Here is a 17,307-nt window from a genome sequence, read left to right as displayed (position 1 = left end):
AACCTGGGGCAATAATACAATTGAGTAATTACAGGAAACCTTAAACCTTTTTAAACAAATACAATTTTACCAATCAGAGAGACTTCATGGCTGTGGGTAGGCATATGAAGAAATATTCAACAGTCACTTACATTCAGTTAATGCAGTAGTCTCTGTACAGTTCTTAAGAGTTCATAATCAGTCCATAGATCCGATATTAGGATCAGGGCTGGAACTAGGGGTAGTCAGAGTAGGCACGTGCCTAGGGCGCAAAGCTGGGCGGGGCGCCAGGCACGTACCTCCTCTGTCGCCTACTCCCAGACCGGTGCCTGACTCTCGTGTTTTTTCCATCTTCTTGCGCTCCTGCGCATGCGCGCAAATGCACGCTCGCACCAATTCGCACATGCGGACGTTTGCAATTCACGCATGCGCAGGAGCGCAAGAAGACGAAAAACCACATCTTTCTTGCACATGTGCACACAAGCACCGCCTTGCGCATGCGCACTAGGGCTACCTCGGTGCAGCGTCCGCTGGCTTGCCTTGGGCACCTCAGCGGTGCGGCCCTGATTAGGATATGCAAAAGATGTAAAGGCATCACAGATATGAATGGCAAACTTTTGAAATGGCTCTTTGTATGCATGCAGAGTTTCCTTCAATGAGTGGTGTGATCAATGATAGCTGTTCTATTTGGAATGGATTGGAATATAGTGAATAATCTCAACAGCTACTGATGGAGTTTTGCTCAGATCAACCTGGAAACAAAGAGACAATGTGACAATATCTGGTGTTTTTATAATACTGACTTGTGTAATCTAGTGAGCTAGCTAAAGAACTCTAATGAAACTACTATATGAACTGTCAATAATGAGAAGTGGTTGTCTATTTATGATTTGAGTGAAGGACGTTTGTTTTCTTGTGGTTAATTCAAATGAAGAAAGTCCACAACGCCTAATAGGATTGTTGTGGAGAATTGACAGGACAGCTGGGAGTAAATCCAACCAAATGCTGCCAGTAATTGTGTTGTTGGAAGTGGGATGGTACAAAGACACAACTCCACTTAATATCAGTGTACTTTGAAATTTCTAACAGAATTGAAAATTTAATTGTGTAAACTGTCAAATACAACCTGTACTGTTTCCCTCTTTTAACAAAACAATTTTTATTAATCATAACTAGGAAAAACATTTAATAACATTTTTATATATTTAGCCCAAATGAGAATGACATAAACCCATTTTAGTAGCATCATTTAATTCTACAAATTTGGTAGTGAAATTACTGGTTATCAGATGAAATTAACAATAAATCCATTAAGTCAGTTCTGCATTTTATTACACTTGCAGACTTGTGATGCCATGCCCGAAACGTTGTGTGATTTGTAGTCAATAATAAAATGTTTTAGCAGTATCTGCTTCTATGTGTGCTCTCCTCTAACTACTATTTTATATTCCTATCACGAGTGGCATTTGAACTAATTGACACAACACTTAACAAAACAATGAGCAAAATAGAACAGGTTGAAAAACATGTATATTCACACTATGGAATCTGCTGCTGCGGGATCAACTTCGTACCTCACCGATAGACCGCTTGCACTACCATCAGTTTATCCTCTAAATCATTGCTGTCCAAATTCTGTGGTACCGATGGCCAAAATTTCACTGGCCTATGTGGAGGAGGGCCGATAATGGAAGTCAGTGTTGGCCACTCCCCCTTTTAAACCACACCCACTGTAAACCACACCCATATTACCACAAAAACTTTTAAGATCATATCCACATTAACGGTGGTAGCACACCAAAAAACCAAATGGTTGGTGCTCACTGCAGGGAAATCCCTCATCACTCATATGTGAAAAATTGAAGTCATGTTAAAAACATACTACTCTATACAAAATCGGGAGTCCATATTAATCAAACCAAGCCCACGGGACTTGCCCCAGTTCAAAAGGGCCATCAACTATAGAAAAATTTATATCAAAAAATGATATAAGTCCCAAAGCTTTCTTCAAGTAAAAAATATTAATTTATTGAAGTACATTTTAAAAGAATTAAAGCTGGTACATACTACCCCCCATATCCCACCTTACGCGTTTCGCACCCTCCGGCGCTTAGTCATAGGTGTGTCTATCAGTAGGGGGTCATTCACAGAATTTAAACCCAGTAGTCCCACCCCTTTCTTGTTTAAAACCAATCATGGGTCACAGGCAATTATCCCTGCTTAATACTCTTTAACCCATAATGTTCCTTGAAGGGTGTATGTACCAGTTCAGTAATATAACCATTTATATCTCACATTGCGTACAAAACTTTCTTTAACTTCACAGTTTGTATAATTAGTTATTACACAATGTTATTTTTAACAGTATTTTTCATATAAGTTAATTAATATATATCTAGCCTTGCACAAATTCCGTTCTTGTCAGCCTTATATCACATGTATATGTTGTCTCCATTACAACCGTTTTCATATTATGAGATTTAATATGAAAACGGTTGTAATGGAGACAACATATACATGTGATATAAGGCTGACAAGAACGGAATTTGTGCAAGGCTAGATATATATTAATTAACTTATATGAAAAATACTGTTAAAAATAACATTGTGTAATAACTAATTATACAAACTGTGAAGTTAAAGAAAGTTTTGTACGCAATGTGAGATATAAATGGTTATATTACTGAACTGGTACATACACCCTTCAAGGAACATTATGGGTTAAAGAGTATTAAGCAGGGATAATTGCCTGTGACCCATGATTGGTTTTAAACAAGAAAGGGGTGGGACTACTGGGTTTAAATTCTGTGAATGACCCCCTACTGATAGACACACCTATGACTAAGCGCCGGAGGGTGCGAAACGCGTAAGGTGGGATATGGGGGGGTAGTATGTACCAGCTTTAATTCTTTTAAAATGTACTTCAATAAATTAATATTTTTTACTTGAAGAAAGCTTTGGGACTTATATCATTTTTTGATATAAATTTTTCTATGTTAAAAACATACCCTTAAATCCATGTGCCTCATCCTCCCCTGTGGATAATACAACAACCCCCCAACACGATTAAACACCTTATGGGCCCTTAACAACAATTTCTAAATGCTAATAACCCCAAGAACAAACCCCTAACAGGATTACATTCCACAGGTAGCATAGGGTAAGCAGAGAATGGCACACACAGGGTGGCAGGGCTGGGCCAAGGTATTTTTGCACCCTAGGCAAAGGCTTCAATCAGTGCCCCCCCCCCAGTCCTGCATTACCATTTCCCACCTTACCAGTCATATAGCCCTCTGTGCCAGCACCTATCATATTGCCTCCATTTATACCTATGCCAATGGCAGTCAATCCCTCAGATTGCCCCAGGCCCCAATCTGTACCTGTGCCAGCAAAAGCCAAAACATCCATCATATTTTTATCCCCAATCTGTTCCTATGCCAGCGGCAACCAAAAGAATCCATCATATTGCCCCAATTTGTATCTGTTCCAGCAATAGCCAAAAATCCATCATATTGCCTTCAAACATCTGTGTACCTGTGCCAGCAGCCACCATATTGCCCCATGTACCTGAGCCAGCAGCAGCCAATCCCTTATATTGCCCCCAATCTGTACCTGTGCCAGCATCAGCCAAAAAATATACACACTATTGCCTCCATATATGTACTTGTGCCAGCAGCAGCCACATATCCATATCATCAGTTTACCTGTGCAAGTAGCAGCCAAGATATTGTCCACAAGTATGTACCTGTGCCAGCAGCTGCCAAAAGGGAGCTGGGAGTGATTCTGTCTGGAACAGGGGGTTTATAAAGTTGAAAAACTATTAAAGGCCGAGCAAATCAGGGTTTAAAAAAGAAAGAAATTAAATTCCTCTTAAAAGTGTGCCCCCCATGATTGCGCCCTAGGTGGGTGCATACTCTGCCTGCCCCTAGTTCCAGCCATGCAGGGAGGGAAGGCAGAACAGAGCACCAGACAGGGAAAGCTATCATTCTAAGATGTACTACATACAGTGACACAGTGCTGGTGCCCCATTAGCATTTTGAATAAGGTGTGAACAGGTGAACAATGTGGGCAGTTTCAGTCTGGATCTCAGGTGTGAAGAGTACAGGCCTTTAGGACATAAACAATAGAGGTGTCACAAGTGTGAACAATGCAGGGGGATCACAGGTATGAACAAAACAGAGGATTAGAGTCTGAATTTGAGGTTTAAACAATGCAGGGTGCAGTTTGTCCCTAAAGTGATTCATTTTAAAGCTTACATATGGTAAACAGACACAGCATCTGGGAGGCCAAAGAAGGGGGGGGGGGGCAGTTGGACAGCCCTGCTCTAGATAACTGGCACTTGAAGACATGTGACTGGAAAATTTCAGACGTCCAGCGTCCAGAAAATTATCACGTCTGGAGAGTCACCAAATATGTTGCTAATTTTATTGCTATGACCTCCGTTATATGGAAAGCAAAACTCAGAGATAAGGCTATTTCAAATATAATGAAGTTTATTGAGTTTAACAAACAATGGTTTTGCATTGGGAAAGCATTCAATGTGACACCGAAGTGTAACACCAAGGCTTTGCCATAGACACTCATCTTCTCACAATTTTTATAGATTAAAATGGAAGTACACATACATATGTAAATGTTGGAAGAGAACTGAATGTTCTTATCTACAGAAAATAGTTTTCCCCTTACAACTGTCCCTCAGCCTTGCAGTTCTTTATCTGTTAAAAGCAGACACAGGGAGGAACTCAGTAAATGAAGAAAACACTTCTGTACATCTAGTATCTGCTGACACTCTGAATTCTGTCAGTAGCTTACAAAGTGGACTCTCATCACGGGGTGTCATTTTATAAGAGAATTAATAAATGGGGGAACATCACCCCTCCCTAACCTTTCCTGCTTTGGGCAGTTGGTTTTTGCTGATTCAGAATGATAGGGTCATTTGTTATTAGACTTTATTATTCTTACACTCACACACACATTTGTCCGTCATTGGAATAGGCTGTTCTCATATAAATGTGGTCATATAAAAAATATATTATCACCATATATCCCAGTACGTCTCACTTTGGTTATGAAGTAGCAATGCAATTTCTTCCATCTGTCTTATTTACTCTGTTTTTGTCAGACACTCACTAAATGTTGGGGATTCTGACGATTTCCATCGTTTGGGAATTATTGCCTTCGCAGATTGTAATAGATGCAAGGTAAGTGGATCCGTTATTTCTTTCTTTGTCTCATAACACAGATTTAGAATTATACCACTTAGGTTAACTGTCCTAATCCTATTCTGAGTTATCTTTCCTATGGCATTCGTTATGTATTCCCAATATTGCTGCAGAGAGGGGCATGTTAACCAAATATGTGTAGGGTTACCTTCAGCTCCATGATACCTCCAACACTTCCCTGAATTATTAGGGTATATTCTTTTAAGTTTCATTGGAGTGTGATGCCACCTCATGACGCTTCCCTTGTTTTAGCTGCTTTCGAGGTCCTATTAATATATTTAATAACATTATCCACATATCCTCTGATATCTCGATCTTCAACTCTTTTCCCCTTTCCCTGCGCTGTGAGTCAAAGCTAGGGGTATAGTGCTCCAGTAATAGCTTGTACATTTTGGTTTAATAATTTCTTTCTGATCCATAATAATTGATTCCCATAGGGTTTCTATTCTATCCCAATTTGTATTTAATCTGGCATGTATATACCCTTGTAGTTGGATATAACCCCAGCTATCTAGGATGTGAGCCCCATCTATTTTGCATTTCTGCCAAGGGAATCATTTTCTCATTTCTGATTAAATCTCTTATTTGTGTAGTTTTAGTTCCCCTTTTTTCCCATCTACTAAAAGCCCTGTATTCCACACTCAGTTGGAAATCCGGGTTTTGTATTCAGGGTTGCAAAATATATGGGGCTTTTGTTAGTCCATACTCTATCTTGATTTTATGCCAAATTTTCAGAGTGGTACAGACTAACGGGTGTTGTAGTAGTTCGGCTGGAAGTTTCTCAGACTCTGTCCACATATTATGTTCAATTGGGAACCCTACTATATCCCTCTCCAATTCACACCAATCCCTTGATTTCTTCTTGTCACACCAGTCCAAAATTCGGACCAAATTGACCGCTACCATCACGGTCGGCACCCTAAACCAGAACTAGTGCCAAGCTCCCTGGTCTCGGCTCGGCTTCACCAGTAGTGTGACCGCCTTTGGCTTTGGGAGGAGCCCTCAGCATACTCAGATGCCACCTGGACTTTATGAGAGGAGCAAGGCGAGGAGTTCTGGCAGGCAAAGCGGGACGACAGTTGTTAAAGTCAGTTAGGCTGAAGGTCATGGTATAACAGGATAAGGCAGAATCGTAGTCAGGCAGGCTGGGTCGAGGCAGGTAGATAGCAAGGATCGTCAAACAGGCAAAGGGTCAAAACCGGGTGATCAATCAAAAGGTTAAGCAGAAGAGTTGTCGAAGGCAGGCAAAGGTCAGGATTGTCGGATTGTCAGGAAGCAGGCTGGGTCAAACACAGATAATCAGATCAGAATTCAAACAGACGCACAAGGCTCCGGAAACCACAAGAACTAAGTTCTATCACGGGCAATGTCTGGAAGTCCTTTCAGGCTATTTATACATTCAAATTTGGCGCCATTGTGCGCTGGTGTTTTCATGCCAGCGCACCTGCGCCTTTAAGAAACATGGAGGTGCTCGCGTGCTCTTAGACAGAAAAGATGGTGCCGGATACAGAGCGCCACGTCGGGCGTCCCCGACGCACCCCTAGACCACCAGGGCAGGTAAGTTTTGTTACATTACCCCCCTCTAGGGGGGCCACTGCACCCCAAGGCTTCCCAGGAAATTTAAGATGAAATTTCTTCCTGAGTTGGTCAGCCTTGATGTCATCAACTGAGACCCAAGAGTTCTCCTCAGGGCCAAAGCACTTCCACTTAGTAAGATATTGCAGCTTACCTCGCACAAGGCGGGAATCGAGGAACTCTTGGATCTCAAATTTAGGCTGACCTTCAAACAACACTGGGGGAGGAATAGGAATATGTCGAACCAGAGTGGCTGGTTTTAGGAGGGAGACATGAAAATAATTAGATATTTTAAATTCTGCAGGTAATTGAAGACAAACAGAAGAAGAGTTGATTATTTCAGTAATTGGGTATGGACCAATGAGTAGAAAACAGTGTGAGCGCACACTCTGGCCTTCCTTAATCAATTACCTGGTGCACAATCCTCTGGGGAGACGGCACTCCCACGATTTCCAATGTAAAGCAAAGAGGAATCGGCACACAGGAACAGTTGCAATGTGGGGTAAACCCCTAAGTATTTATTGTGTCATATGATGCACAACGTTTCGGGGGCACGCCCCTTCGTCAGGTCAGGTATGGACCAATGAACCTGGGCCCCAGTTTGAGAGAGGGAACCTTCAATTTAATATTTTTGGTAGATAACCAAACAGAATCTCCCACCTTATACTGAGGTGCTTCTCTACGAGTTCTGTCAGCAGCCTTCTTCTGAGCAGAGGAAGCCGCTGAGAAAGAGTCATGTACCTGTGACCAGATTTTAGAAAAGTGTTCTACAGAGGAGTCAGCAGAAGGGACAGGGGAACCAGAACCGGAAAAAGAAAATGCTTTAGGGTGAAACCCATTGACAATGAAGAAAGGAGACACTCCAGTGGAGAACTGAGTAGCGTTATTGTAAGCAAACTCTGCCCAGGGCAATAACTCAGCCCAAGAGGACTGGTTATCTGACACATAACACCTGAGATATTGCTCTAAGGACTGGTTCACCCTCTCAATTTGTCCGTTGGTTTGGGGGTGGTAAGCAGTTGAAAAAGACAAATCAATTGCAACCAAAGAGCAAAAGGCCCTCCAAAACTTAGAGACAAACTGAACTCCTGTCTGAAACAATGTTAACAGGGAACCCATGCAACTTAAAAATTTGAGAAATAAACAGCTAAGGTTTTGGCAGAAGGGAGGTATGGAAGGGGAACACCTTCCACACCTTCATTTTACTAAACCTATCCACCACCACCCAAATTACAGTTTTACCCTGAGAAGGAGGCAAATCTACAATGAAATCCATCCAAAGATTGGACCATGGCTTCTCAGGTAACGGATCTGGTAACGGATTTAACAGACCTTGTGATAAATGACGAGAGGATTTAGACCTTTGACAGACTGGACAGGAATTCACAAAAACCTTAGCATCCTGTTTAAAAGAAGGCCACCACACATGGCATGACAACAAAGATACAGTTTTGGCAATGCCAGGATGCCCAGCCATCTTGAAGTTATGAACCTCTTCCAAAACTTGTTCCCTCAGCTCCTCTGGCACAAACAGTCTCCCAGAGTGCCAGCAGGAGCAGAAGATTGGACAGGGGATAACAAGGTGGAAATATCAGAATCCAATGCGGCTATGATCAACTCACTAGGGATGATGGGGATACGCTTACTAGAATCAGAGGATACAGGTTCAAAACTTCTAGAGAGCGCATCTGCTTTGGTGTTCTTAGATCCAGGTCTGTATGTTAAAGAGAAGTTAAACCTGGTGAAAAACAATGCCTATCTAGCTTGCCTAGGATTTAGCCTTTGGCCGACTCAATATAAAATAAATTCTTATGGTCTGTGTAAACTGTTACCAAATGTTTAGCACCTTCTAAAAGATGCCGCCATTCCTCAAAGGCCCATTTGAAACTTCCTTGAGAAAAAGGCACAGGGGTGCATTTTGTTGGTTATCGGGTGCCTTTGGGAAAGGACTGCCCCAGCACCTACTTCAGAGGCATCCACCTCCACAATAAGGTAAACGCCAGACGAGGAGATTCGGGGAGATTTTGTCGCCTGGCGACTTATCGCCACGTCTTTTGCTCGACTATCTCCCCGAACTGCCTCAGCATCTTTTCCCCATATGATTCGCCTTTGGGGAAAAGACGCGGAGGCAGTTCGGGGAGATAGTCGCGCAAAAGACGTGGCGATAAGTAGCCAGGTGACAAAATCTCCCCGAATCTCCTGTCTGGCCTTACCCTAAATGGTTAAGCAGTGTCTGGATGCTGCAGCATAGGGGCAGAACTGAACTCCTGTTTGAGGAGTTCAAAAGCTTGAATAGCTTCTGGTGCCAGATGCTAGGATCAGCACCCTTTTTAGTCAAATTGGTGATTGGAGCAACAACCAGTGAAAAATTCTTAAAGGACCAGTAACATCAAAAAAAAATGTAAAAAAATTCGTTAGTACACATTGTAGGGATTAGCCCAGCAACGGGATAACGGTGACTCCCTGGATGAGTACACCGATTAAATCAGGCACAGTAGAACAATGGGTTTGGTGAAACACACGTGTGGATTTTTATTTAAACAGCCCTATGCACACCATTTAGAGCTGTACAAAACGGAAAAGGGTTAAAAATAAAACAAAACAGCAAAATAAACCCTTGCCAGCTTGGCAGCTAACTATACATTCAGGCTTCCCTGACTATCAGACCGGAAACAACCTTGCGTTGCTCTGGTCTCTACGTTAGCAACAGCAGTCTTCACCACACACAAAAGAAAGGTTTGTATTTCACCCAAAACCCCAAAAGTTTGCTTACCAAAAAAAATAAGTCTTTCACAGAACTCCCCAGCCTGATATCTCCCGTCAGAACTGGTTCCAGGGTGGAGCGAAAACCTAAGCAGGCTGGGAATTCTTAAAGCAACCTGGATCAGCAGATTCGATTCTGCTGAGCTCGTTAACTGGTCTGTGAGCTGCATTACCAGAAACTGAGAGCAAACTGCTCAAACCTTGGACAGACATACACATCATCCTGCACAAATCCACAAACTTTTACTGACCTGCTGTCACAACATCAAAAAATAAACACCAACACAAATTATACTTTAAAATCACAAAGCCTTTATTAAGAAATAACTTACAGAAACTGCACTTCTTGTCCTGTACAGAAACGGCGAAAAGGCGACCATCGATCCTGCTGAGCTTGATTTCTCCTCCTGGCTACTCATGGATGTGATGCAGTGACTGCCCGGGCCCCCTTCCTCCTCCTATACAATGGATGATGTCGCTGATGAAGATCATTGTGCTGCTGTCACTATGGGCGTGGGATGATCGGAGTATCCTCTCTCACTCCACATGCTGCTTCAGCTGACCGCTAATAGAACTGCAGCAGGCCAGCTACGAATCCCAGCAGCCCTTGCGTCCGCGGCTGTGAGAGAATGTTGGGAGTTCAGCAAGTCGCGTGTTCCCTAGGAAACCAAATACCAACGTGTCAAGCACAATGATCAGCTCCACGTACAACAGATCCCCCGTACAACCGGATTTACAGAGCAGGAGCGGGACTAAGAAACCATTAAATATTGTGCCCGCAGTGGTCTCATAAGGCCCCAGGCAGCGCATAACTACTCCCCCCTGCGCTGGCTGCCGCTTCTCTTCATCAGCGACATCATCTATCGTATAGGAGGAGGAAGGGGGCCCGGGCAGTCACTGCATCACATCCATGAGTAGCCAGGAGGAGAAATCAAGCTCAGCAGGATCGATGGTCGCCTTTTCGCCGTTTCTGTACAGGACAGGAAGTGCAGATTCTGTAAGTTATTTCTTAATAAAGGCTTTGTGATTTTAAAGTATAATTTGTGTTGGTGTTTATTTTTTGATGTGTACTAATGAATTTTTACATTTTTTTTTGATGTTACTGGTCCTTTAATAAATTGTCGATAATAGTTTGCAAACCCGAGGAAACTTTGGGTTGTACGTAACGAAAGGGGTTGGGGCCAATCCAGGACAGCTCTCACCTTTCCTGGATCCATCTCTAGACCCTTGCTAGAAATATTAAACCCCAGAAACTGAACAGAAGTGACTTCAAAAGTACATTTCTCTAATTTTTGCGTACAGGTTATTTCTTTGTAGTCTAAGTAAGACCTCACGAACATGATTCCTATGTTCACACAAGTTATAGGAGAATATAAGAATGTCATCTAGATAGACCACTACGAATATCCCCAGCAGATCCCGGAAGATGTCATTGACAAACTCCTGGAACACTGCGTGGGCATTACATAAACTGAATGGCATCACCAAATATTCGTAGTGCCCATCCCTGGTGTTGAACGCTGTTTTCCACTTATCCTAAGGTACAGCTTGCACGCCTCTTTAAAAACAAAAAATTTAGTGTGATCCCCACTGAACTTTTCGGGGAACACAATTTTGGGTTCATGGGATCTAGTTGAACCCACAGGAGGAGGAGCAGGAACAGGTTGCTGCTGCAAAGCTTGTGTAGTCTCCAGCTGTCGGGTTAGATTGTGGAAACCCTGCAGGAGGTAATTTTGCTTCTGTTCGTGGTCCTCCAAACGTTGTAACAGAGTGGTAAGAAGCGCTTCAGTGGTAGTTGGAGGAGCAGCAGCTTCATCGTGACTTTCATCCTCCATGGCCCGTGATAATGTCACGGTCGGCACCCTAAACCAGAACTAGTGCCAAGCTCCCTGGTCTCGGCTCGGCTTCACCAGTAGTGTGACAGCCTTTGGCTTCGGGAGGAGCCCTCAGCGCACTCAGATGCCACCTGGACTTTACAAGAGGAGCAAGGCGAGGAGTTCTGGCAGGCAAAGGGGCACGACAGTTGTTAAAGTCAGTTAGGCCGAAGCTCGCGGTATAACAGGATAAGGCAGAATCGTAGTCAGGCAGGCTGGGTCGAGGCAGGCAGATAGCAAGGATCGTCAAACAGGCAAAGGGTCAAAACTGGGTGATCAATCAAAGGGTTAAGCAGAAGAGTTGTTGAAGGCAGGCAAAGGTCAGGATACAGATTGTCGAATTGTCAGGAAGCAGGCTGGGTCAAACACAGATAATCAGATCAGAATTCAAACAGACGCACAAGGCTCAGGAAACCACAAGAACTAAGTTCTATCACGGGCAATGTCTGGAAGCCCTTTCAGGCTATTTATACATTCAAATTTGGCGCCATTGCGCGCTGGTGTCATCATGCCAGCACACCTGCTCCTTTAAGAAACATGGAGGCGCGCGCGCCCTTAGAGGGACAAGATGGAGCCGGATACGGAGCGGCGCGGCGGGTGTCCCCGCCACACCCCTAGACCACCAGGACAGGTAAGTTTTGTTATAGCTACATAATGCAAATATGGATCTGGGAGCCCTAGCCCCCCTTTTTCTTTTGGTGCCCAGCCACGACAATATGAGTTTTTTCCAATTATCTATTAAATTCTGAAAAATACTTATCAAGGATAAATAGTTTTCTTGATATAGTTTCCCTGTCTCAGCCGTTAGTTTAATTCCTAGATAATTAATTGATACCTTTGTACATTTAAACGGGAAATTCTGTATAAGTGCTTTCGTTCCATCTTCGGAAATATTTATGTTCAAAATCTCGGACTTATTGTAGTTAAACTTAAAATTAAAGAGCTCTTCAAAGAGTTTGAATAAGTCCATTACTTTCAGCAGAGATAAATGTGGTTTTGTAATATACAACTGAGTAAAGTTAAGCAGCACACAAAGCAAACAACAGCAAAATTTATCACATTAAAATCATTATTTCAGTGTGTAGACATGTTCTTCAGCTAAAAACACAGAACAGAAATAGTTGTCATTTAAAACTGATATCAATATGACACCAGGAATAAAACCTTTTTATAAAATGATTACACTATACAATAGTCCATATTCCTGTATGAGGGTGCTGCCATTTTTGTGCAGCAGTAGTCCCTTCGCATTAGAAACTAGTTGAGAAGGGACAGTCAGGTTGGCAAAACAGTCCAGATAAGAAAGTTCAAGTGACATCTTTTTTTATAATTGAAGAAATTCCAGTAGCACACTGAATGCTGAAAAAAGTGTTATATTTATTCACCCAAATACATACAGACAAGGGCAACGTTTCAGACCACTCGGGCCCTTTGTCAAGCCTGGTGTAACAATCATGCAATCAACCTTTTAAAGTGTGAGGAGGGGGTGTGGATAAAGTCTCCTCCCCTTCCTAATAAATGACATCACTATCCAGGTGTACATATTAAACCATTTAAAGTGCGATCCAAGTCCATGAAGTTTCAGAGTCCAAAGTTCATTATAAACAACGTGAGGAGTAACCTTAGTGATTCAAAAACCTGTTAATACACATTAAAAACATTCTAAAATCATTGATGTAGAGCATATTGAGAAAAAGGAGAAAAAATCGAAAAAAATCGAAAAAAATCGAAAAAAATAAATCGAAGAAAACAGTTGAAAAAAACAGTTGAAAGAAACATTTTTGTAAACAATTTTTTGAAAAAATTTTTTGAAAAATCTTTGAGAAAATCTTATAATATAAAGGTCATAATTAGTATTTACCTGAGACGCCAGAGTGACCCATTCCACATACTGCACTCAGCACCTTCCTGAGACACATGATAGTATGTTGGTAATGATGTCAGCACTCAGTGTGTTTAATACTAGTAACCTTAAAAAGAAGGAAAAAGAAAAAATTAAGTATACATATATGTCTATACATGATTCATAATTCTACACCATATCATACTGTATGTATGCACTCAATCACACTGGTAGAGTATTACAGAAATAAGAGAATCCCTCGTGGTTTACGGGTTAAATTGAGACCCACCATTTTTTCAGAAGATGTGGAGTTTGTAAAACGTTATGAACAGATCATAAACAAATGTTCTTTCGATATACTATTATTAAACATTGAGTTCCTACAATTAAAGATCCCTGAAGTACAAGCACGTATTACGAACATTGAGCATAAGTTAAAGGACTCCCTGGGGCCAGAGGCGCTGAAAGAGTTACTTACTCACACAGGTGAAGTCATTGCCAGACACCGTAAATCGATTGAAGACAGGAAAAGGGCCAAATTCCAGCGTGATTCGGAGGATTACCTCTCCGGTAACGTCTATCAGTGGACAAGTGCTGGCAAAGAGAACACAGACAGAATCCCGCGAGGCTACACGAGAGGTCCGGCCGGCAACACGCATCAAGGAGCATCACGTGACAGGAAGGAGACGCCACGCTGGAACCAGCAGAGTTACGGACCTGACCGTGAAGGACGCCAGTACCGAATAGAAGGAGCGCGTCCACGAGTAAACTTCACAGAGGGTTATTCCACAGATAATACAGCATCGTCCTCCTCCTCCTCCTCGTGTTTTTTAGAGCCACGGACTCCAGGCCCCACAAGGTCAGGAGAGGTGCAAGGAGACAGAGCAAGGGACGACCCGCATCACAGCAGGGACAACCGTTATTTCACTGCCCCAGGGGAACGGAGACAGCAACCGCCACGGACAGCACGACGGAACGGGCACAAACAGCGTTAGTATATAATATTTCTAACTGTATATTATCTACCCAACAAATGTCTGTCTTACAAAAAGGCCTCTCTTTTTGCCCCACCTTTACATGTGATACCTTTAATCTGGACATTGATCTACAAAGGTTTTTCCGGAATTTAAGGTTAAAGAGTTACTTTTCCAAAATGCCTGTTGCTATACAACCAGGTACCCATAGTAACGCCGGACTTGGCCATTCGCAGCTGTCGCTCAAGTCATCCGGCTTACGTAATAAAAGTACCTTTATTCCTCCAACATCCGATAATGTAATAGAAGCATATGTAAAACTTGTCTCCAGTGATGTTGAAAAGCTAAAACGTAAAGTTATACGTAACCCTATGTTAGGTCACAAATCTAACTTGAATTACCAAGAAAGGGCGTGTCTTACAGAGCTGATGAATAATCAGGACATTGTCATAAAACCAGCAGATAAGGGGGGTGCCCTGGTAGTTATGAATAAACAATACTACAGAGAAGAGATTTATGCCCAATTGTCTCAGGCAGATGTGTACACAAAGGTAAATTCAAGTCCCCTTTCCTCTATCCAACAGTGTATAATGACCAAAGTATACGAAGCGTTTGATAATGGCATTATCGATGAGGATCTTAAAGGTTACTTGATAAAGGATAATCCAATAACACCAGTGTTGTACACTCTACCAAAGATTCATAAGAATTTGGAGAAACCCCCGGGTCGCCCAATAGTTGCTGGAACTGACTCTGTATTAAGCCCTATTGCCATTTACCTTGATACTATGTTGCAACCTCTGGTGAAAAACACCAAATCTTTTGTTAAGGATACAACACATTTACTTAACAAACTCAGTAACATAGTCCTCCCAGATCATGAAATACTTTTGGTTAGTTTCGATGTGGCCAGCCTTTATACATCTATTTCGCATGAGTCAGGTGTTAATGCCATTCGTCACCATTTGGATACTACCGAATTTTCCGCTTTACAAAAATTATTTCTTTTGGATTTACTAGAAATTGTACTTCACCAGAATTACTTCCTCTTTGAGGATTCCTTTTATATACAACAACGCGGCACTGCCATGGGCAGTAATGTCGCTCCTACTTATGCGAATTTGTATATGGCCCACCTAGAGGAGACTAAGGTATACACACACCCATTGTACCTACAGCATTGTATGTTATACTTACGCTATATAGATGACCTTTTGGTCATTTGGGATGGTACACTTGGAAGTTTACGTGAATTTTATACATTTCTAAACAATATGGAAGTAACATTAGAATTCACAAGTGTTGTTGATAAAATGTCTCTCAGCTTTTTGGATGTCCAAATTACCAGAAATGGCCCTGTGTTAGATACAAATCTGTTCAGGAAAGAAACAGATAGAAATAACCTCCTACATTACAGCAGTTTCCATCCTGACTCACTCAAGGCCTCTTTACCCTTAACTCAATATATGAGATTGAAACGGATTGTGAGCAAGGAGGCTGATTACAAAAGAGGTGAGAATGAGATGACAGATCGATTCAAACAAAGGGACTATCCAGAAGAAGTGTTGAGGTCTAACCTGGACAAAATACAAAACAAAAGCAGGGAGGAACTACTGACTCCTGTTAAAAGGGATAATAGGCAGAATGAAAGATTGGCCTTTGTCAGTAATTATTCCACCGCCAGCAGACAAGTGGGCAATATCATTCGCAAACACTGGCACTTACTGCAGTCATGCCATCCAAACATTGCAGCTTTTCAAGATCAGCCACTATTATCATACAAACGTGGGAAAAGCTTGAAAGACCAATTGGTTAGGGCAGATATTGGAAGCGCAAAGGGCCATAAACAACGGTTCTTACAAAATCCAAAATTCGGCACATTTCCCTGTTTACACTGTGTTCAATGTAATTCTATTATAAAGGGCAACTCATTTTTCCATCCCCACTCAGGTAAAAAATATTCGATAAAGAACTATTACACTTGTGAATCAACATACGTGATTTATTTGTTAAAATGCCCGTGTGGCCTACTTTATATAGGCGAAACCACACAAAAAATTCGTGACCGTATTTGTAAGCACAAATCCACTATTCGCAGAGAAATCACGGCACTACCAGTCCCGGCACACTTTCATGCAGCCAGGCACTCTGTAAGCCAACTTAAATTTCAGATCATTGACTCTGTGGACGAACCAAGAAGGGGTGGTGATAGACTCATGATGCTTAAAAAGCTTGAAATGCAATGGATCCACAAGTTGGACACTATATGGCCCAGGGGTCTGAACAGGGAATATACACCTGCTATGTTTATGTTTCGGTAGGTGACTTAGTCCTCTACATACAGTATGATATGGTGTAGAATTATGAATCATGTATAGACATATATGTATACTTAATTTTTTCTTTTTCCTTCTTTTTAAGGTTACTAGTATTAAACACACTGAGTGCTGACATCATTACCAACATACTATCATGTGTCTCAGGAAGGTGCTGAGTGCAGTATGTGGAATGGGTCACTCTGGCGTCTCAGGTAAATACTAATTATGACCTTTATATTATAAGATTTTCTCAAAGATTTTTCAAAAAAATTTTTCAAAAAATTGTTTTCAAAAATGTTTCTTTCAACTGTTTTTTTCAACTGTTTTCTTCGATTTATTTTTTTCGATTTTTTTCGATTTTTTCTCCTTTTTCTCAATATGCTCTACATCAATGATTTTAGAATGTTTTTAATGTGTATTAACAGGTTTTTGAATCACTAAGGTTACTCCTCACGTTGTTTATAATGAACTTTGGACTCTGAAACTTCATGGACTTGGATCGCACTTTAAATGGTTTAATATGTACACCTGGATAGTGATGTCATTTATTAGGAAGGGGAGGAGACTTTATCCACACCCCCTCCTCACACTTTAAAAGGTTGATTGCATGATTGTTACACCAGGCTTGACAAAGGGCCCGAGTGGTCCGAAACGTTGCCCTTGTCTGTATGTATTTGGGTGAATAAATATAACACTTTTTTCAGCATTCAGTGTGCTACTGGAATTTCTTCTATGTATCTACATGACCCGCAAGGCAGG

At 41.8% G+C, this 17,307-nt stretch overlaps 1 protein-coding gene across 3 annotated transcripts in view; it reads left to right on the top strand.

Annotated features, from left to right (window-relative positions):
- Positions 1-8,327: 8,327 nt before the first annotated feature.
- Positions 8,328-17,307, top strand: part of LOC121393680 (C-C chemokine receptor type 6-like) — a 72,322-nt gene continuing 63,342 nt past the window's right edge. For 2 of the 3 annotated variants that reach the window (XM_041562811.1, XM_041562810.1), the window contains exon 1: positions 8,328-8,488. Coding sequence is in view for 1 of the 3 variants with exons in the window: in XM_041562809.1 (XP_041418743.1) it covers positions 14,290-16,551 (2,262 nt within the window). In the remaining 2 variants the exon portion in view is untranslated. Of the gene's footprint in view, positions 8,489-13,993; positions 16,761-17,307 lie in introns of those variants that run through there. The other variant, XM_041562809.1, reaches the window with a different exon arrangement.

Source organism: Xenopus laevis, chromosome 5L (genome assembly GCF_017654675.1).
Source record: "Xenopus laevis strain J_2021 chromosome 5L, Xenopus_laevis_v10.1, whole genome shotgun sequence".
Lineage (NCBI taxonomy): Eukaryota > Metazoa > Chordata > Amphibia > Anura > Pipidae > Xenopus > Xenopus laevis.
This window is presented reverse-complemented; position numbering and strand designations above follow the sequence as displayed.